General features: G+C 46.6%; 1 protein-coding gene and 2 non-coding genes across 5 annotated transcripts in view; 1 reads left to right on the top strand and 2 right to left on the bottom strand.

The window, feature by feature from the left end:
- LOC135909001 (sphingomyelin phosphodiesterase 4) overlaps positions 1-25,250 on the bottom strand; it is a 178,151-nt gene that overhangs the window by 128,069 nt on the left and 24,832 nt on the right. Inside the window, exons 1-4 of one of the 3 annotated variants that reach the window (XM_065440868.1) lie at positions 17,960-18,106; positions 10,450-10,536; positions 6,061-6,270; positions 1,147-1,252 (exon numbers count right to left, since the gene is read on the bottom strand). In XM_065440868.1, coding sequence (XP_065296940.1) covers positions 1,147-1,252; positions 6,061-6,270; positions 10,450-10,536; positions 17,960-17,995 — 439 coding nt within the window. In that variant the 5' untranslated portion in view covers positions 17,996-18,106. Of the gene's footprint in view, positions 1-1,146; positions 1,253-6,060; positions 6,271-10,449; positions 10,537-17,381; positions 17,836-17,959; positions 18,107-25,250 lie in introns of those variants that run through there. The other 2 variants (XM_065440866.2, XM_065440865.2) reach the window with 2 other exon arrangements.
- TRNAE-CUC (transfer RNA glutamic acid (anticodon CUC)) lies at positions 18,600-18,671 on the top strand. The gene has a single exon. It is a non-coding gene; the product is annotated as a tRNA-Glu (tRNA).
- Positions 22,683-22,806, bottom strand: LOC135909061 (U5 spliceosomal RNA). Its single transcript, XR_010566548.1, has one exon. It is a non-coding gene; the product is annotated as a U5 spliceosomal RNA (small nuclear RNA).

Here is a 25,250-nt window from a genome sequence, read left to right as displayed (position 1 = left end):
TCGTGTTCCGACGGGACGCGTGCATGGACAGGACATGCTTCCAGTCCCGGGGGTTGTATTCGGACGGGTTCAAGTCCTCTGCAGACACTGTGACCTGCATGCTGGAGTCTGGGAAGTGGCCGCGCAAGGCATAGTGCGGCGGCTGCGCCGCTGCCAGAAAGGAAGGCTGACGGCTCAGCCGGAGAGCATCGGATCTCCAAAAATGTGGGGTCCTCGGGAAGCTCTCACCTTGCTGCGTTGATTGAGGTAGGCAGTGGAGTTCCACAGCGGGTTCGCTGACCGCTGAACAGGTCTGTGTGCCTAATGTTGTCGTGTGCACTCGAGATAGCAGCGACCGGTAGTTTTCGCTGTCGCGGCGGCCGAGCGTCTCGCCGGAGCTGGGGAGCCGGAGTCTTGTATGGTTAGTATGTTCTTTTCTCACTTTAATCTTAAAAACATATGAACAAGGTTCTACTGAAAACATTCAGTCTACCAAACGCAAACCAGAACTGATCAGGAATTAAGTCTTACAAGTGTTTCTTGCAGAAATTTGAGTTTCTGAGCTATGGTGCCTTTGTGTTCGACAAGCAGGGTTCCAGAAACAGCATGTAGGGACGTGGGCAGCAAGACAAAGGGATGTGAATTCGTGCCCACCACTTTTAACTACGGCAGGGCCACTATGCATAGGGAGCAAGCACGATTGCAAGATTAGACAGTAGGACCCCCACAAGCTGTATCATTAGTTAAGAGTGTAAGTTTTGTCTAAAACAAACAGAAATTTGCATGCAAACAGTGGCACATACATCAAGAAATGCATTGGTAGCCATCACCAATGTAAAACTGTTGCTGGCTGACTTTTGGGGAACGGAGAAGCCCGTAAAAATTCCCAAATAATTGACCAGTAAAAAAAAAAAAGGTAAAGTTTTCAGGAGGGAATTTTTTCGTACAACTAGCATTACAGAAACCTTACTTAAAGGCTTTTCCTATGTAATGTTGCTTTCGTAAAGATATATTTACTTGGAATTTCCCTACAGCAGAGGTTACAGGCCTGTGGCCGATGTTCTGATACAAAATTGTGCGTAACTTGGCATGAGAGATGTGTGCAACAAGTGCTTTATTAAACACTTGCACACTAAAAACACCACAATTTAACGACATAAAGGATACTGATCTGCAAGGCAGTGGGTGCCTGTGGTCCACCTCCAAACGACGGTATCCGCCCAGTGCAGAAAGGGGGCACCCCACCCGTGCTCAGGGTTCGTTGGGTATCAGACTGGCGGTGGTTTTTAGACGGGGGACAGAGAAAAAAGAAAACACAGCAGTCAAGCATGCCAAAGCTGAAAAGAGTCAGCAGGTCATGAAGGTCTTCTCAAAAAACGAAAGCCCAACTACAGACATTTGCAATTCAAACAATAATGAAACACGCGGATGACATTAACTAAGCATCTAATTTAAAAATCTAAACCAAAGCTTTCATTGCGACTAACCCAGGTTTCACATCCTTCATGCTGGCCCGCCAAGTAGCACATAGCAAACAGGCTTGTATAGCATGGAATTGACACATGAAACAGCACCAGTGAGCGCAGTTGCGTTCTGCATTATAAAATATTAAATAATGACATAGAACCTGTACATATAAAGTTGGCTCATCATCATCGTCAGCATATTTCTATGTCCACTGCAGGACGAAGGCCTCTCCCCATGATTTCCAATCACTCCTTCCTGTCTTGCACTAGCCGATTCCAACTTGCTCACAAGAATCTCTATATACACAAATCAATAATGAGAATATGCTACTTGATATCTAACAGCTTTGATTTTCTTCAATTTCTTCATACCATTGGTTATGTGACACTTTGTACACAGCCAAAACCTGCAATAATTAAATCACTGGGGAACGCAAAAAATTTCGCTTTTGAAGGAATATTGTTGGTGCGAGAATCATATAGAAAAGACAGGTAAATGCCTTGCATAGCAAAAATTTATTGCCAAAAGTCAGTAAAGCTTACTTTGCCGAGCCTTCCCTTTTTAGCAACTTGACAGCTCTGCCTTCACACTGCAAAAAGTGGTCCATTGCCCCATCATCGTCGTCGTGCTCACCGAAAAACGAATGAATTGTGTCGAAGGCGTCTAACATATCCTGCGGGCTTGTCTTCTCTTGATGCTTTGGTCCTCAGTGTTGTTCGGTGTTGTCAGCTTCACACAGGTTTATTATTGATGGTCTTGTCAGTCATCTCCTCATGTGCGTCTTCATCCACGCACACGAACTCAATGGAAGCATCTCATAAAATAAGCTTGTCTCACCTGCATTGTAGATATTGGAGGGCTTGTACTGGTCCAATACTTCTTTGTTGGTCAGTAGCCACGACAACATTGTCACCGGGTCAACGGCTGCTGCCTCCAAGGAAGTGACTTTGGCCACTATGTCGTGGTGGGCTTTGAAATGGCTAAATCAGCCAGGGCTTGCTTTAAATTTATCGTGCCCGAGCGTGCACATGAAATTCAGCGCCTTCTGTTGAAGCACTCTTCCTGACAGTGGCACTCTGTTGGCAGACTGTTCACAAAACCAAGCAAACACTGCCTTTTTGACATTTGGGAACATCACAGCCGTCACCGGCTTGTTCTTGGCACTTGCACCATTTATAAGTGCGCCAAGAATGAAGGCTTTGCTTTTCAATATTGTAGGCAGTGCGCTACACGCAATTTCAAATTTGTCAGTGATTTCGATCTTCTTGCTTTTTCAACCTGGGCAATAATTGCAGCCTTGTTTCAGCGTCGAAAATGTACGCTTTTTGGCTGGAGACATCTTGGCAGGCTGGCAAAGCAGACGGTTTGATTGCCGCACACACACAGCCGACGCACCCTAACACTCTAGCACACACCGCCCACACTCCGCACACAGGATCATGTGCGTAGTACACGAAGTGCAAAACACGACAAAGCATCATCAGTGTCTCTACGTGTGGATGTGGATTTGGCTAATCAGCAATTATCGATCAGCAAGTCATGCAGGCAGTTCCGCTCCATGTTAGCTCATGCTGTGATGGCGCACAGGATATAAATGTGTCCATCGCAAGGTCGCCTCCACTTCATTTTGTCTTCTATCTGTTCCCTTCTTTATTTATAATACATTTTCGGTCAGGTTGCTGCACAGTACTCACCCACTGCAAAGAATAAACCAAGATCTTCATCATCATCGCTGTGGCCTGTTGCCAGCTGCAACTGCTCTACTGATGCTTCCAGTTTTTCACCATAATACAGAAGGGCTATCCCAACATTACGGCATGTGGGTTATCGTAAGGACAATCTGTGTGACAGACGAAAGGACTGCATGCCACGTGACTCAATCACCATTTTGCACACGGTAAAATTCTGGAGCCATTTGCGTAGTTTCATTGTCAGGTTCTGCATTGTCACCTGTCAAATTCTGAAATCTAGAGCATTACAGCAAGTTATAGAAACGCTCCTCCCACTCCTCCCATTCATCCGCCACGTGCGCAGTTGCATGCAACCTGCCACGATGCTTTCATGCCTGCCATTGCTCAAAGCTACAAAAACAGACCGACGTGTGTCAACGAACGGAATTGGGAATGAGAGGCCGCGGTACAGTCAGCCTTAAAGATGGCGACCTTGAACAACTTTGTTGTTATCTCATGCATTCGCCTTCGTTTGCGAGGTGATTTGTTGGCTTTCCGAGAGTCGTGCAACTGCTGCGAATAGATTTGTGTCGATTCAGCACCAAGTCGTAAATTTAGTCACAGATGCCCAATGAAGCAGCGCCATATGCCTAATGGGCTAGGCAGTGTGGCCATTGTGGCAATGGGCTGCAAGCCGTCACAGAATGCTTGCCACCAATATGTTCGTACGGGTGGCCCATCAGTGATTGGTCCCAAGCTCAGGCATGTGTGTAGGTTGGACTGACATCTGTTGAAGCGGTGTGAAGTTCATTGCCATATATGCAACACAACCCGTGTGCCTATTGGCGGTTAATCAGCCCAATCTTCGCACATGCTTTTGCTCTTTGCGAAATACGCGCTGCTATTGTTGCCGTTCCTACTGTCCACGATGCATTATTTTGCTTAGTCCTGTTGACCGAAGTGACAAAGTCGGCAGTGACAAAGCCAGGGTGGCCCAACCGCGGCACGCTCGGCTTTTCTTTTGTGCTGAAAACAAAATGAAACATTTTCTTGGACGGCATCGAGCACAAGAGGCTGCGCAGAGCAGGCGACATGTGGCACTGCATGGGTCTCCACATCAAATCGGTGAAACATATGAGAAATCGAGTAGAGTCGAACCGACATATAACGATACCGGTTTTAACAATATATCAGTTACAACAATGATAAGCTGCTGCACCGTCAACTTCTGTATGTTTTCTATGGTGAAATAACCCACTTACTACAATGCCCTCATGGCGCATTATCAGTAATAACGATGAAGTCCGACTACTGGGTGTCCGTGCCAAAAGGTAATAGAATGCGAAATCCTTGAAAATAAAAAATAAAAAAAGAAATTCGATCCGCTATGCAATGCTCCCTTCCCCCCACTCCCGAAAGCCGCAGTGCACTAATTTTCCAGCCTTATCTGCACGCCAGCCTCGTGCATCTCTTTTCCATTGCCATTCCACCCTTCTGAACATGAATGGGCTGTGCCCATAAGTTCTATGCCACGCCACCCTCCAAAATATAAATAGACCATGCCAACTGCGCTGCTCCAAGATTGCTCACTGGCCCCTCATGCTGAGCAGTTCTGCCAATGGACTAAGTCGCTCACGCTCATCTTTGTCAGTGGCGTCGAAGCCGTTCCTGTCCATGTGGTTTCTCAGCCTCGTTTCACTCGTCGCCGAAATGGAAGAAAGCTGATCTGCCCGCTGATCATCGGCAATGCACGACGTTGCCGGTGAAAAGAAAGCACACAGCTATAGATTTAGAAACTATGTGCTTCTAACTGATGAGGCGATCGCCACGAACTTGCTTGCATCAGATAGTGATGGCGATGACAGCAGCGATGACGCAGTAGGGCAGGCTGCCTCAACGTTGTCCTCAACGCAGGATGCCTGGCAGATCGCTCAGTCGCTCCGGGGATTAATTTTCGCAAGAGACCTTCCGCTGCACTACATCAAGCACATGGATGCCTTGGAGAAGGATGCTGGCAAGCTTCGCATAAAGCAAGCGATTCTGATGTACATGGGGTTTTCTCGTGCAAGTGAGTCGGAACTATGTGGCAAGATGCTTGTGGCGATCTTGCCCCTGCGTTTCTTCTGGATTTCTCAACCTGACAGGCTGCCGCGGCAACCTTCTTCTATTTTTTAAACAGCCCCTTTTAGGGCTACTTATACGATGCCTCAGTGGAGCTCGCATGTCACTTGCCACCCGTACCCCTCTGTGCAGTTGTTATAGTAGTGCCATTCTTGAATGGCAACAGTCGTGGCTTGTTACACACGATCAGGGTGTGCACGAAATAGAGTTACAGTTAAATGAGTCAACACAATTAGCAGCCAGATGGAGGAAGGTGGTGGGGAGGGGCACTGGCCTCTCCACCATTATAGTTTTCTCACGACAGCTCTGCCCTCCCACTATTTTGATTTTTGTCATGCAACCCGGTTATAGCAATTATCGGTTACAACAATGAAATTTTCGTGGCACTTGAATATTGTTGTAAGTGGGTTTGACTTTAATAGGTATTCTATTCACAAATCAAATTATTCGAAGGTTCACTATTTGATTCGGCAATATTCGAGTATTTGTGCACCCCTAATAAATTGCTTTGAGTTTTCACAAACAATACAATGTTTTCATTTGTCTCATTCACGAGATTTACGCTTGCAGTGCAAATATCTGCTGTTGCAACATGTCATCTACCCAGGAGCCAGATCTGCAGCCACTCAAAACCTAGTTCCTTGCTGTATGCCCACCTTCCACACATTGTCACTTAAAACTGACAATAAAACTTGCAGGATCCCTACCCTTCTCCCACAAAGATAACCGTTTCAGTTTACTTTCCAAATGGTCAATGGCAAAATCTTTCAAAGCAAGCATCCATCTAAATTGACAGGGCACAGGCAATTAAAAAGACACTCACAGGCAGGCATGACACCGGGAAGTCGTACTTGACACTTGCGTCCGACAGGAGTCGATAGACCAGCAGGAGAAGTGGGCCTTCGGGACTGAGGAAGCGACGAAGGGCCTCAAATCCCGGCTGACCAAGAGAGATGTTCTGCAGGCCCCAGCCCACGTTGGCACCAAAGCCAAACACATGCTCCAAGACTGTCGGCAGGTAATGTTGCAGTTCCTGCAAAGCACAAACAAGAAATAAAGTCAAAAGTGCTTTATCACCCCAGCAAGATGCATGCAAGAACTTCACAAATTGGCAACGCATTCATCCTTTGGAGAGGACTGGCAATATTAATGCAATTAGCAATCTATAATATGACAAGTGTGTAATTGGTGATATGTTTTATATGTTATGATTATTATTATGAAAAGTGGCACATATACTGTGGCACATATTGAATGAGTGAGCATTGAGTGACCCAAGTTGATGTCAACGGAAAATGGTTAGGTACAGATACCGAAAAGTATGTGAAGCATCCTACAAATGGTAATCAGGTTAAAACTACACAGGGCCACTGAAACAGAAGGTCGGTGCCGCCAGCAAGAGAGTGGTTTTTGCGATTACTTGTAGCTGTGGAACAGCACAGGTCTTGGCACAGGCAAAAATCTGCTATGGCACAGCAGCGAACACTTTTGGCGCAGTGTTCAACATACACCTACAGTCGAACCCGGCTATATTAAACTCGCAAAAAAACGCCGATCAGTTCAATATAGAGCATAATTTTATATAAGCCTGCTAAAGAACTGGATGTCATAAAAGCACATACCATTTATAAAATCACTTTATTGATGAAACAGCTTAGTTTCGCATGAAATAGTCCTGTATTTTCTCCTGCTTGGGCAGTTTTAACTTCCTGCGACGCATGCACTTCTCCACATTGCCTAAGCAGTCGGAGCACCTGAGGCCTCAACCTTCCACATTCGCGCAGAAGCACCGGACTAGTGCGAGTGCACCAATTACCTCGGAGGAAGTGGGCAAAGGACTGTCATTGCTTTCCTCATTGTGTCCACTTTCACTTGTGCTCGGTAAGATGTAGGGAATGTAGTCTTCGTTTTCGGGCTCTCCTGTGGTCGCAACACCATCATCTGCACTCACAAACTTGTCGACCGTCAATTCGTCAACGGCTTCCAAAATTCTGACAGCTCGGTCCAAACTTCAACAGCACCAGCAGCGGTTTTGTCGCACTCATCATAATTTACAGTCATCACCGGGCACATGGGAGCCGGCACGTCTGAAGCAATTTCAGATGAACCACTTGTACGTGGTCGTGCGTACGCGTCGATGCCACGGGCACCTGGTCGCGCGTTTGTCCACTTTAGCCCTAATCTCCCCCTTATTTTTCAAGATCGTGCCAAGAGTGCTCCTCAAAATCTTGTACCCTGCGGGGCATCCGACTCCTCACCACGTTCGACCCAATTTACAATTTCAAGCTTCATGGCGAACGGCGAATTCTGCCGCTTCATCATGGCAACAGTGTGGGAAAAGGCCCATAAAGCGCAAACACAACGAACCCAAAAAGCAGCGAGACAACTCGCACTTGTGCCATCTTGCACGACGAGGGCACAAGAGCCTCTGATTGGATGTCTGAGCAAGCACTGCGGGCGGGCCAGGATCTTTTTTTGCAGTGGGCTGTCGACGGCTCGCTCGACGCAGCGCGGTCACAGTAGGGATAGCAGTTTGATGGAGCCGCGCCGCTGGGTTTCCCCGCCACTGCGAGGAAAAGCCCACTTCTGGGGACACTTTTCCGCTGCTTGAAGTTGGATATATCGGGAGTCATTGCTATTTTTGTTCAGTGTAAGCGTAACTTTTGCTTTATGTACTTATTGCAACTGTACTGTATTCAGAAATTCTTCAATATAAAGAATATTTAAATGTAAACGGGTTCGATATAGTCGGGCTCGACTGTATATAACAGATATACACGTAGCCTCAATTTTAATTGAGACAGTCAACAAATATGGTGGAGCCGGCTTTATGCAGATCAATAAGGCCCTCGGACTAAAAATTACTGAGCCAGTTTCATTATTTTTAATAGAACAGCTTTCTATGTACTCATATATTGTGCTAAATGCCGCTTCTACAATTTAAGACTTGCTTCCGCTTTTGCCCGTTCGATGCACTTCGAACGAGAAGAAACAAAAATGGTTTGTGCAACTATAGGGCATGTCATCAAGCCCATGCTCTAGGACTTATGCAACTAAACTGTAGTTAAAGTGAAAGTGTTGACACATTTCTTGTAATGTGCAGAAACTCTCCAGCGTAGCTGTGCCACAGAATATGTGAAAGCCAATGAAATTATAATGTGTTAGGATCAACCTTTCCTAACATGTGGGCTTGCAAAGAAGGAGCAGACTCATAAGAAAATTATACATATGTCAGCAGCTGATTACAAGTACTATTACAATACAGTGGACTCATTAAGGAACCTCAGGGGATTAGGGACATTGGTTCCATTTATCAGGAGTTCCGTTTACTGAGAGACATTGCAGAGAGCATTGCGTGAATACAAAACCAACCAACCATGAGGATGGTGTTCCATTTAAGCATCAGTTCTGTTTAAGTGATTTCTGTTTATCGAGATTACACTGTGTATCTTTAAAGTGGCACCGCCAACAACTATGCTAAACAATGCGCGACCAGACATTATCCGAGGCTTCTTTTAGTTTGGCATCCTGCTTTGGTGTGCTCTATGCCACAGTGGTACGAGTACAAAAAACTGTAGCACTAACGGCACAAAGTGGCAGTACGCTGAAAGATCTGCTGGAGAGAAATGCAACAGAGGTGCAAGAAAAGCAAATGGAGGGCTACGGCCACTGCCCTGACTTCCAGGATGATGATCATGTCCAAAGATGGCATATCTACTTTAATACCAAGGTATCATCAACAGAAAGAGGCTTCCTTTGTGTCTCACTTGGTGAAGGCTTGGCGCAATTTTCTGTTAAAATGCCATCTGGGAGTAGGATGTTGTACCATATTGTACTGGGTATCCCCTTTTTGATATATAGGGCTCTCCACGTCATGCTACAAGTGCAGTCTCCTTGAGCCCAGCTAATATTCCAATGATGAGTGAACAAGTACTGACAGGGCTGAAAATTATAACTACAGATATACAGCATCGCTCTTCTCTGTGGGGCTTCAAAGCATGTCTGATTATTTACCTGAAATTTCATATGAAGTAATGATCACAAAAAAGATACACAGAGATGCAGGTTAAAGTGCTTGCCCCACGTACGCATTACAATCATTTGCTTCATGCTAGACAAAACCTATAACACGCACAAACTGGGAAATGTGGTTACTATGCTAGGGAATACGTAAACATGAGCTGCAAAACACGGGCGCTGGATGCCCCATCCTGTTCAGAATGCCAGAAACCAACTAGCACCCAACTTTTAACATCAGTAAGTACGCCAGCTAGCTTACAAGATGAGCATTTTTTTTTAAGAACTATCTTTTTTCAATAATACTGTCTAGATATTTTGTTTAATCGCCCGTGTCAAATAGAGTTATTGTAGTCCTTCAGCTGGATTACTTGAAGAGGCAGGCATTACTCGTACAAGAAATCAAAATGCATAATCAACTAATTAAAAATTACTCATTAGCTTACTACTTCATGGCACATATTGCAACTTACGAATTCTAACGGAAATTGTAACGGATGAGCTTGCAAGGCACGTCCTCTTAAAATAAATTCTAGGGACCACGCAAGTTTCGAGATATGTGCCATAATACTTGCAGTAAAAATCCACTATTGCGCCACTTACCTTTTTACCATATCACAATTTTATGCATTGAAGGACAAAAGTAACTGGAACACCCATGTATTTCCTCGCAGCCTTTAGCAATAAATACTCTGAAACTGGAATCATTCTAATAAATTGTTCCAAGAGGATACGCCCTGCAAACTCACCAGCAGTAATTCACAAATTGCAATAGGTGCGATAAACTAAATAATAGGGCATTCAATTTGTTGATTACACACTTCGATTTCTCGTGCAAGTAATGTCCGCCTCTGAGTAATCCAGCACAATAATTGGAATTATGCCACTTGCCACAGCAATCCTTTAAAATTCTGTGCGGTCTAAAGAAACATGCAGAATAGTTTCTACTTGAGCTGCTCAATCTGACCGCGAGGCCAAGTGTCAAAGCGAAAACACGAGTACAACTGCAAATGACAAGTGTCACAGCTTCAGACATAGTGTAGCACTGAGAGGCAAAGCTATCACCCGCTTTCGAGAAATTTGCGTACAGCGAAAAAATTCTACAACTGGAGAATAAATTAAAAGGGGAAAATGCCACTGGCAGCACAGAAGAGAAAGCTACGCCTCGGCTTCTGGGCAGACATGTTCTGCTCACCTTAAAGGGCAGCTCGTGGAACAGGCGGCTCAGCTCGTGGCACCGCTTGTCCAATGGGTACGTGTCCAATGCAGCCACCAGGCAACCCTGCAAGCAAACACGCAAATGTGAGCCAATCACTCTAGCGCGCAATGGGGATGCCATGTTAAAGGAAAGCTAAAGGAAATATTATATTGTATATTTGCTTGCTTCCCAAAATTCAAATCCAGATTCCCTACCCCACATTTCACAGGTTCTATGATCACATTAGTATGTTCCGAGGACTAAGAGACCGACGTGAACCTCCCTCACATTTGGTAACGTGCAAATATAAGCCAACCGTGAATAAGGTGCTGGTAATATTGATTGTAGTTTGTCCTACTGGGGCTTCACAATGCTTTTGGCCTGGTTCAGGTTTATTACATTGGCTTAACTTAGTGCAACTGCAAATGAAAGTCAACTAGAAGACCCACTCCCTTTCCCCCATACCCTGACACGCAGGCTTGACAGACAGCTTTTTTCCCGTTTCTCCTGAGCACACACAAGAGGCTGCCGTTGGAGATGCTAGCTCACAAGCAATTGTATTCTGGCTTGTAGGAATGCAGGCCTTCATGCAGCACCCTCCAAAGCTGAAGCCGTTTACGTGGCTTCGAATTCACTTTCTGGTGTGAGTCAAGGCACTATTGGTAACCATACTGCTACTTTAAGAAACAGAAATGAATGTCCCTTTTCTTTGACTTTCGTTCCCAATTTCCGTTATTAAGAGTATGTAGTTATTTGCAAACTTAACCACAATGCAAAAGTAATCACACAGATGAATAAAAAAATTTAATTGCTGCTAGGCTTTTCTTAGCTTCATACGGTTACTATATATCAACCCTCCTTTTGAGTACCTTCTTCACACTAATTGGATAACAAGGATTCCTTGAGGTAGCATAAGAGGGTTCACTGGCCAGTTGCTTGCTCCTAATTGAGATGCACTACATGATGCACGAGGTTTAATGGGTATTCCATATTTGCCACAATAGCAGCTATGGGTACACTGCCAGGCTACAAACATCCACACATAAACATATCCAAGAAAGTTGTAAGAGGGACAGCTGTCAAAGTAGCTCATTTAGCAGAGCATTGCATGTGCTTGGATGTTGCTTTCTGCCAACAGCAAGTTCTCTCCTTACATTCTGATTTATCAAAAATGTAAATTTATCACAGATTTAACCTACATCCACAATTTCCATGCTTCATTAAGAATAAAAAAAGCACATGCCATTCTTGACTTTGTAAATCGTAATCTTGACATCTTCGTAATCTTGACATCATAAATTGCCTTCATACAGGGTTTGTACAGGTTTCACAGACAAAATTTCATGGGTATTGATGGATGCGCAAGGCCTTGCCAAAGCTTTTTCAAGGGTGCACAGTAGCATCCCAAGTAGCAATTTTTCACTGTTTCCAAAATGCTAGAGATAGCTTTATTTATTAGATGTACAAAAACTATATCAGAAAGGTTCAGCTGCCTTGGCCACTTCCTAACAAGGCGCAAAGAGCCTGAACACGGGAGGGGAGCCAGCGCTGAGTGCTAGTGTCTTTCACTTTTGCTCACTGTGTTGTGCTCTCCGATTCCATGCAAGAGGTTGTACAAAACAGAATGTGTGTGCACTCGTACCCGCTTTAAATTTTTATAGATTGAAACCACTTGTAAGAATGTTTATGTTCCAAGAAAGTTCCATTGTTTTAACTGAGTTGCTCAAAAAAAGCAGAGTGGATAAACGTCACTTATAGCATTATTGGTGTCAACACTAGTCGGATGTAACAATGAGCAGCCCTGGTGCAGTGAACTTTTCTGTGTTCTATGGAAAAATAAACCGCTTATTACAATGTTTTCATGCCGCATTACTGGCTGTAACAATTACATCTGGCCACAGGCTGTCTGCGTCCAAAGGAACGCAAGATCCTGAAAAAAAAAAATGCGAACCACTGCACCCACCTTTGCGCCATGTACCCCACACGTCGCGAATTTGCCACATCACTGGCCCCACACACCTCTCCCTCCCATCTCCCTTCCTCTCCTCCAAAACAGGAGTCGACTCAACACCGCCTAGAACACGTCCATGGAACACGGGAGACAGACGTGGGAGGGTGTGACTGAGACATGCAGGGTGCAGCTAAGATGTGCATCACGCACGCGGGTCATCATCATCATCACCAGCCTGGTTACGCCCACTGCAGGGCAAAGGACTCTCCCATACTTTTCCAACTACCCCGGTTATGTCCAACTACCCCAGTTATGCACGCGGGTACAGCGCACTTATTTTGAAAAATTTTCAGGGAATTTGAATTATTTCCTTCCGGCACACACATTGTCGGGGTTGTCGGACGATCCTACCACTGTCAAGCAGATGTAGGACTCGTCGGACTACTTCGCCGCTGCCACCATTTCAAGGAGTCGGAGGTCGTAGATGAGGAACTCGGTTAACAGGATTTATTTACAGGATTAACATATTAAGACAAGATACATTGGCAGTCTAGCGCGACTCCCATATGGAGCCCGCAGTATTAACATTCAGCAAAACAGCATTCGAGCACACAGCTCACTACTACATTTTGGCATAACATCGAGCACTCAGCTCCTTACGACGAGCACGACACGAGCACGAGCACGCTCTAGCAGTCGGCAAACGCTGCTTATAAGCCTCCGCTTGACGTCATAGTTCGACGTCATCGTTCGGCGTGGACGGAGCACGAATGGTCGGGAATGTGCGTCCAATCATGGTAAACTTGCCGCCGCCCCGCAGCCCCGCCGCCCCACACACACAAAGGCTAACACGTTCGAGCCTACACACACAAAGGCTAACGCGTTCGAGGGCTTTGTAGAACTCTCGGTACAGCATAGCCCGCGGTGTCGTCGACCGAGGCCCTCGCAGAACTTTGCGCCGTCCCGGGTGGCGCAGCGGCGCACCACATTCCAGAGCTGACCGCGCGCCACGTGGCCGCCTGTCATCCGTAGTTCTCAGAAGGCGCCTCGTCTGGGGGGGTTGGAACACGCGCAGCGGGCTGAAAGCTGGCACGTCGCCACCCCCGTACGGCCATTCCTAACAACATTCACTGGCCTGAAATAATTGTTACAGCCAATAACACGACATGGGAACATTGCAGTAAGTGGTTTATTTTACCATAGAACACACACAACAGTTTACGGTACCTCGGCTGCTCATCCTTACATTCAATGTATTGTTAAAATCGATATCATTATAAGTGGGTTAGACTACCATTATTTCTAGAATGGGAAGGTTGCCAGGAATGTGCTGATCTGCCACAGAAAGCGGGTCACATAATCAATCTTAGACTGCATTGTTCAAAAAATTCAAGGGTTTTCAATGGAAAAAAAAATTCTAGTAGGTTCAAGGGCCTAGACAACAGATTTCTCAATTTCAAGGGTTTTCAAGGAAGCGTGTGCTCTTTTCACATGATTGTTACGAATAAGAAAAGGGTGCATGAAAGTGGCTTTGTGAGCAAACCACCACCAGCCCCGGAAAGGTGCTAAGCAGATTGAACTAGCTATACTTGTCAATCAGACCAAATTTGTGGCCAAACCCCCAATAAGTACCTTCCCACTTAGTCAAAAAATGTAGCTGATTCCATTTTTCAGAAAGTACCTCATGAAATTTAATCGTTTTCAAGGCCCCGATATGGGACTTTGATGTTTAGAAGTTCCAAGAACAGCTCTCCTTTTCAAGTTTACATAGAACATCAAAATCTAAACCAATTTGCTTGCAAGCAGAGCGCGTGCCTTTCTGCTGGACCGAGTCCCATACTGCTGACTAATGGTACCTGACATGTTCTGAAGGTTAAGCAAAGCGTCGAAGCAAATGTGGATTTAGACATGCCTCCAACTCAAACTGGCTACAGTTAAGGGGACTGTAGCCAAGAAAAGCCGCTCTTGTGCTACTCAGCTTCCGTGTGAAAATTAAAACAGCACAAATATTCTACTGCCATTATCTTAAAAATGAAATTATGGGGTTTTACATGCCAAAACCACTTTCTGATTATGAGGCACGCCGTAGTGGAGGACTCCAGAAATTTCAACCACCTGGGGTTCTTTAATGTGCACCTAAATCTAAGCAAACAGGTGTTTTCGCATTTCGCCCCCATGGAAATGCGGCCGCCGTGGCCGGGATTCGATCCCGCGACCTCATGCCCAGCAGCCCAACGCCATGCCATTATCTTTACTGGCAACACCAGCCACACATTTGCATGTTTGTGTTTAAGCCTGACAGCAGTGGTACAGGCTAGTTTACATACAACGTGATAAAGCCAAACAATGAACGCAATAAAAATGGAAGGAAGCAGTGCTGTGAAGAATAACAAAGACAGAGGCACAAAGCATGCACAACAATTTACACACATATCCTCCATTTCTGTGTTGCCAACATGCGGCACGAGAATTGGGCGTGTATTCAGAGCTATTATCAGAATAGTTTATATGGTAGCGACTCATTAATACCAGCTAATACAGACACTTTCGTTGCCAACTATTTTTGTGTCTAAAGCACCCCTCCCCCTTTCCTAGCCATCCATAACAATAAATCTTGATGAGAAACTATCTAAATCTGACTTAGGAGTCCTCCTATAAGGGTAAGAGTGACTTTTTCGACATTGCAAAAAGTGTAATTTACTAACACTGCTAGCTTAATTTTTTCTTTCTTTGGTGTCCCTTGAAAAGGGAAACAGCATGTGTAAGCACTCCTCTCTTTTGTTGTCCTACCACTTCAATGTCCCTTCCGAAAATAGTACACTTGTTTTGTGTAGGCGAGAATAGCAAAACAGCAGAGGAAGAGTTTAACGTCACCCGCCGTGGTTGCTCAGTGGCTATGGTGTTGGGCTGCTGAGCACAAGGTCGCGGGATTGAATCCCGGCCACGGCGGCCGCATTTCGATGGGGGCAAAATGCGAAAAAACCTGTGTGCTTAGATTTAGGTGCACGTTAAAGAACCCCAGGTGGTGAAAATTTCCGGAGTCCTCCACTACGGCGTGCCTCATAATCAGAAAGTGGTTTTGGCACGTAAAACCCCAAATATTATTATTATTATTAAGAGTTTAACGTCCTAAAGTGTCACAGAGGCAAGAGATGCAAATAATGATGGCTCTTTGATTTATGTTAACACCAGTTCTTTTTTTTTATCATGTAACTAAAGCACAGTGCATAATCATTTTTTAGTTCCAACCCCATTGTATGAGGCCACTGTGGCTGGAAATCAAGCCTGTGACTTTGTGGTTGGCTAAAGTCAATTCCCATTCCCAATGCAAGTGCAATACACGGATTAAAGGTTTTAGTTAAGACTGCTTTGAAACCTTTGGCTGTTGGGGTTACTACTAACCAATTACACAGGTATGAGTGAAAGAGGAAAAGAAAGCTGCACCGCTTTTGCAACGCCTCTACATTGCTGCAGTCTCCTTCGAGAATATTTAGAGAAGCAATATTGACCAAAACCGAAGTTCGAATGAGTTGCAAGTGGTGCTGAATACTTGAAACGAAACAAACTTCTTAAACATTGAAACAGCAATCGAGACTGCAAAGGGCTCATGCCCTGAACAACAAAAAAGTAATAATGCTAGTTGGGCCCCAATAGTGACTTTCAAAACTACATTACTTGGAACAAGAAATGTTTTTTAGATGCTAGCACTGAAAACAAAGCCAAATTTCTAAATTACATGTTAGGAACCTCGTCTGCTACAAACATCAGCAATAAGCTGTACCACTAACTTCTATAACATTTTCGAGCTTTGATGGTACTGAAATACTTCGATTAGCTGACCTATGTTATGAGAGACAGCAAAACGTGGGGTTAAATTTTAACTGCCTGTGTCCGTATCTGGCGTCGATTTTTGTCGTCTATTCCTTTCCCCTTCGCCAAAGGCTTTGGCGCCATCACTATTTCCAGCAATGGTTACTCAATGTGGCGGATGATGAGACCAAAAGAATGGAAAATTAAATGAGCTGTTACAAAATACGGCCTCACCCGAGCGTTAACGAAACGCCATAGCTCTCGGCACTGCAAGAGCGTTTTTTGCATGCTATCACCAAGGGAGTGCGACTTTCGCGGCCGGGAAACGAAACCGCGACCTCGTCATCGTAAACAATTCCATCACTGACAATACCATGAGTTTCAAGACCGATAATTGCGCATGCACACCTTGCAGGTTGTTTGAGAAATCTAGCGAGGAGGTAACGCAGTGGGAATCATTCCAGTGGATTGCATTACAGGCAGCGCCGACCCCTAAGAGCCGCATTTCTAAGGCAATCAGTCATATACCACCAACGACAACACTGCATTCCGTCACATCCTGACAAGTTGGCTTCATAAAGCAGCACAACTTCGTATAATCTGCCAATAAAGCTGAAACGATATTCACAGACGCCATCCTCATATGGCAACAAAGCTAGTTAGCCAACAACACGGACATAGAAACACACAGACATAAAAGCACCAACAGACACGTACTCAAACAAAACTTGGCTGTGCTCACCCAAGCCCGAAACTATTTGTCAACTGCTAAGTTTTGTGTCAATACATTTTTTAGAAAAGAAGAGGCGTTGCGATGCAAACCCGGAAACGCTAGGGCGCGGAACGAAACTGGCACGTCGTGTCTGTGTGTACTTTTTACAACACGTGCTGGCGGTGTCCTAAAATTTAAAGCCTGCAGGCGCAGACCCAAGACGGGACATTCCACCAATACAAAATTTGTGAGGCACGGACTGCCCAAACCATCTCAAATGCGTGGCTAGCGGAGGGCGAATGACTAGTGGAACTGCGCATTAAAGCCAACGTTCGTGGGCGCATGCGAATAGAACATGCACGACCATCACTCTACAGCTATTTCCCCCAGGCTCCACCCAAATACAAACTTTGCGCGAAACGAATCCGGAACGATGGCATGCTGAGCGTAACAAACCTGCTGCTGGTTCAACAATGGAGACGAGGGGTTGTTCATAGAGAAGATGCTCAAGGCGTTCCTCCACGCCATGGTGAGTAGCTTAAAGCACGCGAGTGTGGATAATTAGCAAAACATAACGGTAGCGTAGGCAGGACACACAAAAACAGAGCAACTTGCAGCACGCCGAAAGAGCAGGGCCAGGGCCGGAAGCCCCGTCAGAGGGAGGTGATGGCCAATGAATGTGCGGCTCGGAGCTACGTCCAAAGGTAGCCGCCTTTTACGGCAGCCAGCGGCAGGTTTGAATCGACCACGACGTCCGTCTGATCACAGAGTACCATCGCTGAGCGTTATGCGCAACGTGTGCCCGCCCGCGACGCAATTAACACGTCTATGAGGCTGCAGGAAATAACTTTTAAAAAGTCGGGGCAGCGGTTGTCTCTGCGGGCAGCACGTGATTGCTAAAATAATCCGAACTGGCAATGTGCGGGAGCAGTTCCGGCGGTGCTTCTGAGTTGGTTTCTAGCAGGTACGTTCCCAGTAATAAAAACAGGCGATTTCTTTAAGGAAGAGCGGCAAAACATGACATAAATACGCACCGAAAACTGAACCGGACCACCTGTGGTACCCGCCATTGCGACGTTTATGCTTGTTTTGGTTTTGTTGTTGGGAGCATAGTTGCCGGGCTGAGTTTGGAATGCGCTGGAACTAGCCGCGTATCATTGTTGCGTTTTGAATTCGCCGCTAAGTTCGCATACTACGTTCTGGCATTTATGGGGTACTCGCAACAATACTACGCAACCTATGCAGAATGCATCGAAATGTCTTTGAAGAGCGTTGCTTCATTCTCTGCTACAATTCTTCACTGCGGTTTTCTGTTCAGCAGTACATGAGAAGGGCAGCGCAGAAATATGCTTTGAGGCTGCGGAACGAGCGTCTGTTTAGATTGCAAGTGAGTACGCTTTGCAAAGCACGCACTAGTATCATATTGTCTGCATGAGGAGTCGCAGGATGTACGCCTGTGCATGTGAGATTACTATTTCATTGTTTCTATGTTTCCTCACAACGATCAGCTTCACCAGCTTAAACAAGACTGCACATAGCCGGTGTGAAGACGAACAACTTAATTGAATGTTGCTACTATTCTACTGCAAGTACAACTGCAACAAAACCTTATACACAGCAACGCGACAAACTACTTACGGTACACTTCGCTCTAAATTACAGCAACTTGCATCTTCCGGCATGGTCTAGTGGTTAGGATACCTGGCTCTCACCCAGGAGGCCCGGGTTCGATTCCCGGTGTCGGAACAATCTTTTTATTGACTTTTTTTTTGTGTGTGTGTGTGTGTGTGTGTGTGTGTGTGTGTGGGCGGTCAAAAGCGCTAGTTCAAATGTGACAGATATTTCACATTTACGCCTGTTGTTAAAAGACGGTGAATGGCTCCGATAGTTTGGAGGAAAACAATGACACTTGCATCGTTCATTTCGTATTCTGCTTATGTACATAATTAGCTAAGATTATTTAACCAGCTTCGCAAGTATTAACTTTAGGGCAAAGGTTCCAATGAGACAGTTGCGCAGCGTTCTAGAAAACGTAACTCTGCAGCCTCTAACTTTAATTGGTACAACCGAAGAACAGTGGCGTAGCTAGGTCGTCTGGCACCCGGGGCCCATAGGTCTTCTGTCACCTAGAGTCACTGGAAAAAAATTTTCCCAGTGACTGTACTGTCACCCCCCCCCCCCCCCCCCCCCATCTCCTGCCCCGGGTTGTAGTCAGGAAGGCGAGGATGCCGAAAATTTCCGGGGAAGGGGCGAAGCGATTGATGTTTCAGCACCAGCACGGCCGCCTTGGATACCACGCATGTCCCCCCCAATTCGCTTTCGTTCCCAGAGATCGCGAATGCAGGCATACACGCTGTTTTATTTTCTGCAAAAAATAACACAGGGTGCTGCACTAATAACTTGTGATAAGCGCATTCTGCTGTCCGACTGTGAGGTTTGGCGGCCAATACAGATGCGGAATCATGGAAAATGTGGCTCACAAGCAAAGTAAGAAAAATATTTTAATAAAGTTTTAATTAGCAATTTTAGAGGCAATATTGCATTTGCACAAATGAAGCCCCACAGCCATATGTTGCCCAACAACAGCTTCACAGAAATCGTCGTAGGTACTACGGCGCGCAGTATTTTGGTTGCGGGCTGCCCTGGACCCAAGCGAAAAATTAAATAGCGCGTCAGTGACGCTGATCCCTCTGCCCTATTAGAAAACGCCACCTGCTTCCTTGCTGCGCGGGCGCCAATGCTATGACAATTACGAGTTCTCCTCATTCTGATCCATAAAACCTTTTTTTATTTGCTGCTATTGGCAAACGTGATTATCCGAGCTGCGGTGCCGTCACAAGGTTCTGAACGGAATAGAGCACGCTTCGAGATAATTTCTGGCGTCACCAGGCAAAAACAGAGAGAGAGAAGGCTGCCATCACACCCATGCCAGCGAAAGCTTGCGCTACTGTTGGCCTGCACTCGCAATGGATAGGAAAGAGGGATCGAGGTCACTGGTGCACTATTTCATATTTCTTTCGGTACTGCCGTACTGGGCCGCCCAGTGCCAAGGTACTGCAGGCTCTAGCAACCAAGACGATTTCGTTTAGAGAAGAAGTTTTTGTTCAGTTAATATAACTTTGGGTCCTGTTAGATATGGAGCTGTTTCCTGCGATTACTTCGAGTTCCCCAGACCACATCGGATGGCAGCACAGCTAATTGAGGAATGCAGAAGCAGGAAAGTGCATTCCAGAGAAGCGGCCGAGCAAACAAGTTTAAGGCAACAAGTTCACGTGCCAACAAGTTCGTGCGTCGCCGGGATTAGAAGGGGGCCTCGTACAATGGAGCTCAATCGTCCCCCTTCGGCTTTGAAGAAGGCATCTGCTACCGCTGCGGAGCCGAGCCACCGGGTGCAGGTGGGCCCTTGTACAATGAAGCATGAGCGCCCCCCCTCCTTCTCCAGCCTAGAAGAAGTGGATTGCCAGTCTGCGAGGCAAGACCGCAGAGAGCCGCCAGGTGCGACACCGCGACACGGGCGCCTACCATTGGGTGAAAGTGGCGTCATCGGAGCGGACTCTCCCATTGGTCAAACATGACGTGATTTACAGTGCTCGAAGGGTTTATAAGAAGCCTTCCAGAGAGACCTGAGCATGCTGGGACATGCCCTGATTCCCTGATTCACCTCTCTCGAACTTCTTGCCGCGGGCCGCAGCGTCCGAGTTGCTGCTGGCCCGTAATGTCTGTACAAATGTTACTTGTCGCTCACCTCCTTTTATAATATGTAAATAATCCCTCCCAAGTTTTGGGTTTTCATTCCGCGAAGTCCGTCCCTCAACCCCTACAGTCCTCAATTCCCGAATAGCAAAGTTCCCTCTATAATGCCTAATTAAACAGTTATTTAATAAATCCTATTTTAAGATGAGCGCACCGCACATGAAACGTTCCGCTAAGGCGTGTAGTTTAACGACCACTTTTACTTTTTTTAGCCCGCACATTCGCCCATTTATTACGTAAGATTTTGATAAAGCTGCAGCCGACAATTCTGCGGCGCTGCCTCGTACATCGGGTGCATGAGCTCAGGCTGCTGGTTACCGGATTATTCTTTACCGTTTACGCCCAGTCAAGCCGGCGGAAAGAGAGAGTCTTCAGACATATATGACACCTCCCCCCCCCTCCCCCAACTGGCACCCGGGGCCCCCAGCCCCCCCTGTTGCTACGCCACTGTCTATGCCAACCGTCTCATCGCTGCGCAAAGAAACTTCGCCTGCTTACACCGAGAGGGAGCGAGGGTGATTGCCGAGAGCAAGAGCTTGGCGTTCTTTACTGCAGCCTTTCAGGAAGCACCGTCTCAGCGCCCAAGAATCCGCGCACTAACCCTATTCATTGCCTCCTTTCCCAGACGCCAGCCGCGTCTCAGCCATGAAACGCTCGGAAGCACTACACGTATCTTTGGAAGCGGCTTCATATTGCTTCCTCGCGCGAGACTAAGACAGAGCGTGCCATGGCGTCCCGGTCCTCAGAAACGGGAGGGTTCAGACAAAGCCACCTGGTTCAGACCGCCCCCCCCCCCTCCTCATCAGCCTGTGCAAATGCTTTGAGCTTTCCCACTTGAACACTTCCGAAGACTCTGGTACTACGTCTTCTTTCTTGACAGACAGCTCCGCGTCTTCAGCGCCATGTCTGCCTTCTTCGTAATAAAACCTCGACCACTGCTCGATTTAAAACGCCTCTGTTATAACCAATTATCTTTCTGTCAAAAAGAGAACGCGCAAGGCAGTGATAATGCTACGATCAGTCCAAGGCTATACATTCACCGGACGTACTGCACGCGGATGATATTGGCCCGCGTTGCTATAGAACGACTGAGTTGACCTCTATAGGTCGGTTGGATTTAGGGAACTAAACCTACGGGATATTAAATAATCTAAAACTAAGTAGTGCTATTTTTGCTGTTGTAGGCCTTTTGCGGTGCTTTCTTTAGATTGCGTCAGTTGACAATATTTTGATTAGGCGCAGTACGTACACAGCTAAAGAGGCGTTTGTATGTGCACACACAACGTGCCTATAATGTGGGTGACATTCTTACATACGCTCAAACCTCGATTTAGTGGAACCTTTGTTGCGAAGTTTTTGGTTTACCGATGTGAGCACTTTCGATTCCCCCACACACGTCTCTACATAGCTTACAGGTTGAAAACCTCGAGGCAACAAAGCGAACGATATGAGGAATCAAGAAAATGTGGGTATGGCGGCTTTTACTTCAAGCAAGTGACGGACGAAATTCAGCTGATGAGATTTGCCGCTCCAATGAATGAACACAAGGCGCACTCAACGGGCTTGCAATCTACAATTGCGATAAGTTCGTACGCAAGCAACACTTACTTATTGTCTTCTGCTAAATATAACGTTGTTCGCATGAGTATTAAATGTATTGAAATTGTCGACTTAACGAAAAGCTCAGTGCCCTTCCACTCTGTCATCGAGGATGACCAGCGAAGCTGTGTGTGTGTGGGCCCTTTAATGGCGAACTGCACCTCCACCACGGGTCAGCCCAGCGCTGCACTATCTGGGGAATCGGCCCACGTATGGGGAGTGCTTAACGCCTGCTTCACCTCCGCCGCGGGTCGGCCCGGCATTGCCCACGTATGGGGAGTTTTTGTACAACTTCGCTGTGAAAACAGATACGAGCATTTCAGAAGACTTCATAAAACTTCCAGCGCGTGCCATTATGCACACAGCTTACATTGTCTAATTCTTTCTTTGGAATAGATTATGAGGCCTCACCCAAACGGGCAAGGCCTTCCAAAAATTGGCCTGAAGGCTCATTAGAGCCCCTCCCCACGGTAACCTTTAGTAAAAGGCGAAAGGTTAGTACGAGACAACTGAGAGGGGGCTGGAGCGACAATCCCCTCCTCGTACTGCTAAATTCAAGGCATTAATGCGGACCCTGTTGATAGAACTAGCGGCGCCACAGGTTTCTGCTCAATCCTTTATTTTAAAAATTGCAGTAACTGCTTTTGGTTTGCCCTACTGACTAAATGAGTTAAAAGTATGAATTCTTTTATTTGGGTATGGTTAAGCAGTTCTCAATTATTGTAAATTTATTAATCTTTTGTTAGTATAATGCGTTCCATCAGTACCTAAGCGAGTGCGTAGGACAAGTTTCAAGCGACGTGCCACGTGCGCATGCTTCATTAAAGGGGTACTGAACAAAAATATGAAAAAATGACCAACCCTTCCCCTACCGGAAAATGGGGGTAAGCGAAGCTTGTCCTACTTGCACCTGACCTTTGTCACGGTTACGTAGCCAACAGGTAGTGGTGCCAGATTTCTTCGGCCTCCCGCTCCCTCAATTCGGGATCGTTTCGTTGCTGTCGGATTGCCTGAGCTCGGGCGGCTCTAAAGGTCTGAATATAGTCCGACGTAGCGTGAGTGCGCGTTACATCACGTTGGCGAGAACAGCGTCTATAGTTCGACCGATGGTTCGATGCACTGTCGCAGCCAACGTAACCAGACGCGGCCAACGCGCTCCGACGCGCCCGGCGTTGAGCGACGCTTGCCCGCGCGCCGATAACGTCGGACAATAAACACGCCGTAACGGCGGTATCGACGCACCGACGGCGAGGCCTTTCACGGGTGAGTTCTCGCCGCCGCTCGTCGAAGGCTACCGGTTCCTCGGGGAACGCACAACGCGTGGCCGTCCCATCCGTTTTTCGAGCTTGAACTGAACGGAAACGAAGGCCAATTCTGGCCTACGTATACAGCTAAGGAGACAGCCGAGACAGCTTCGGAGGCCATGTAATGGAACGCGTTTCTAGCCGTCTGGAAGACGTACGGAAGACGCTTTTGCAAAGTGATGCCACCTCGCGGTAACAAAAATGAGTGGAGAAAAAAAGCACACGTTATTTTTATATTTTATGTCTTTCTGCCTGCAAACCTATGAAAAGCACAATGCAGCTTACGTTAAGGGCGTAAGATAGCTTGTCCACGTTTTCTTGGGCGCAGTCTTTCTGTCGGCTTTTCAAGCGTCCTGCTCAGCCGCCATCTTGTTTGGACAGGAAAGTAGCCTGCATCGTTTCTGACTTCGGTGCTGTCTTTGCGAAGCTATCTACTTTGACGTCTTCGTGAGAATTGGAACGGGACTTAAGATGGCCGCTGTCTACTTAACTTAGCCGTCCATTTAGCCGTCTACTTTGCCGTCTACGGCGAGTATTGGAACACAGCTGAAGCTGGCGCAGCGCACGCGAAACCCTTTCCCTCCCGGGCGTAAGCGGAACGGCTCTGATTGGTTGCGTGCGTGGCGTGAGCGCGCGCCTATGCACTTGGAATCCCAGCTAATGACTCACGCTTCAGCACTGGCGCAGCTGCTGTCAACTCATTAAACCGCCCTTTCCCCTAGCTCTGGGAGCAAGTGGGTTTTTCTGCTGTTTCTGGTGCACTTTCTCTCCCTCTACTTCCATTCCCTACCCCCTGTGCAGCGCGGTTGAGGTGTCCTCTGCTGAGAGACAGTTACTGCGCTGCACTTTACCCCAACCTTTCCTTCCCATCATCAAGAATCTCCTTCTCGCAAAACCACGACAATGCCACCGAAACTTTTGAGCTAATACAAGCTTCGCCTGAAAAGTGAGGGAAGCATCGAAATTCGACTCGGAAGGCGCTGCTATTCCGATACACAGTGCATGTTATTACACATATTTTTAATGGATGGATGGATGAAAAACTTTATTACATTTTTAATGGATGGTTGTATTTTTTGGAGGATCGTGAGCGCGCGAGGCTGCGCGTCTACCGATGTGACGTCATTTGTGCCGACTTGTAGCAGCAGCAACAACAAGAGAGGTGGGCAACTGGCGCTTGCCTGACGTCCGCCTGTCAGTGTTTCGTACAGCGCGCAACCCTACAAGGTGCGAGTGAAAGCGGCTGCACGAGTGGCGAAATTAAATAAAAGTGCGAGGTGAACTTGCTCTGTAGTCGCTTTCTAACGATGGAGTAGTACGACTGCACAATTCGAATGATGCATTAAGCCGCTGGTTCGAACGCAGTTGAAGCTGGAAATGAAACAAAACGTCGTAGTTATCTCGAAATTGTTCACGCTGAAGTTTCTGAACAGTGTACAGAAACAGGGCGGCGACTTGCACGTTGTGTCGACAACATTCGCACGCCGATACAGGCAGTAGACCGTTGCGCAATAGCGAGAACGCCTGTGGCGTACGTTCGGCGTAAGCTCCAGTCCACCTTCTACTTGCGCCAGCGCTGTGGTGTGACCACTGCGGACGCTAGAAGCTCTCCCGTAGCGCTACACGTAAGTTTCAGCTGAAAAGCATTGAAGGACGCTGCTACAACGAT

This window comes from Dermacentor albipictus, chromosome 2, assembly GCF_038994185.2.
Source record: "Dermacentor albipictus isolate Rhodes 1998 colony chromosome 2, USDA_Dalb.pri_finalv2, whole genome shotgun sequence".
Taxonomy (NCBI): Eukaryota; Metazoa; Arthropoda; class Arachnida; order Ixodida; family Ixodidae; genus Dermacentor; species Dermacentor albipictus.
The sequence above is the reverse complement of the archived record's forward strand: the minus strand, read 5'-3'. Positions and strand labels throughout refer to the sequence as shown.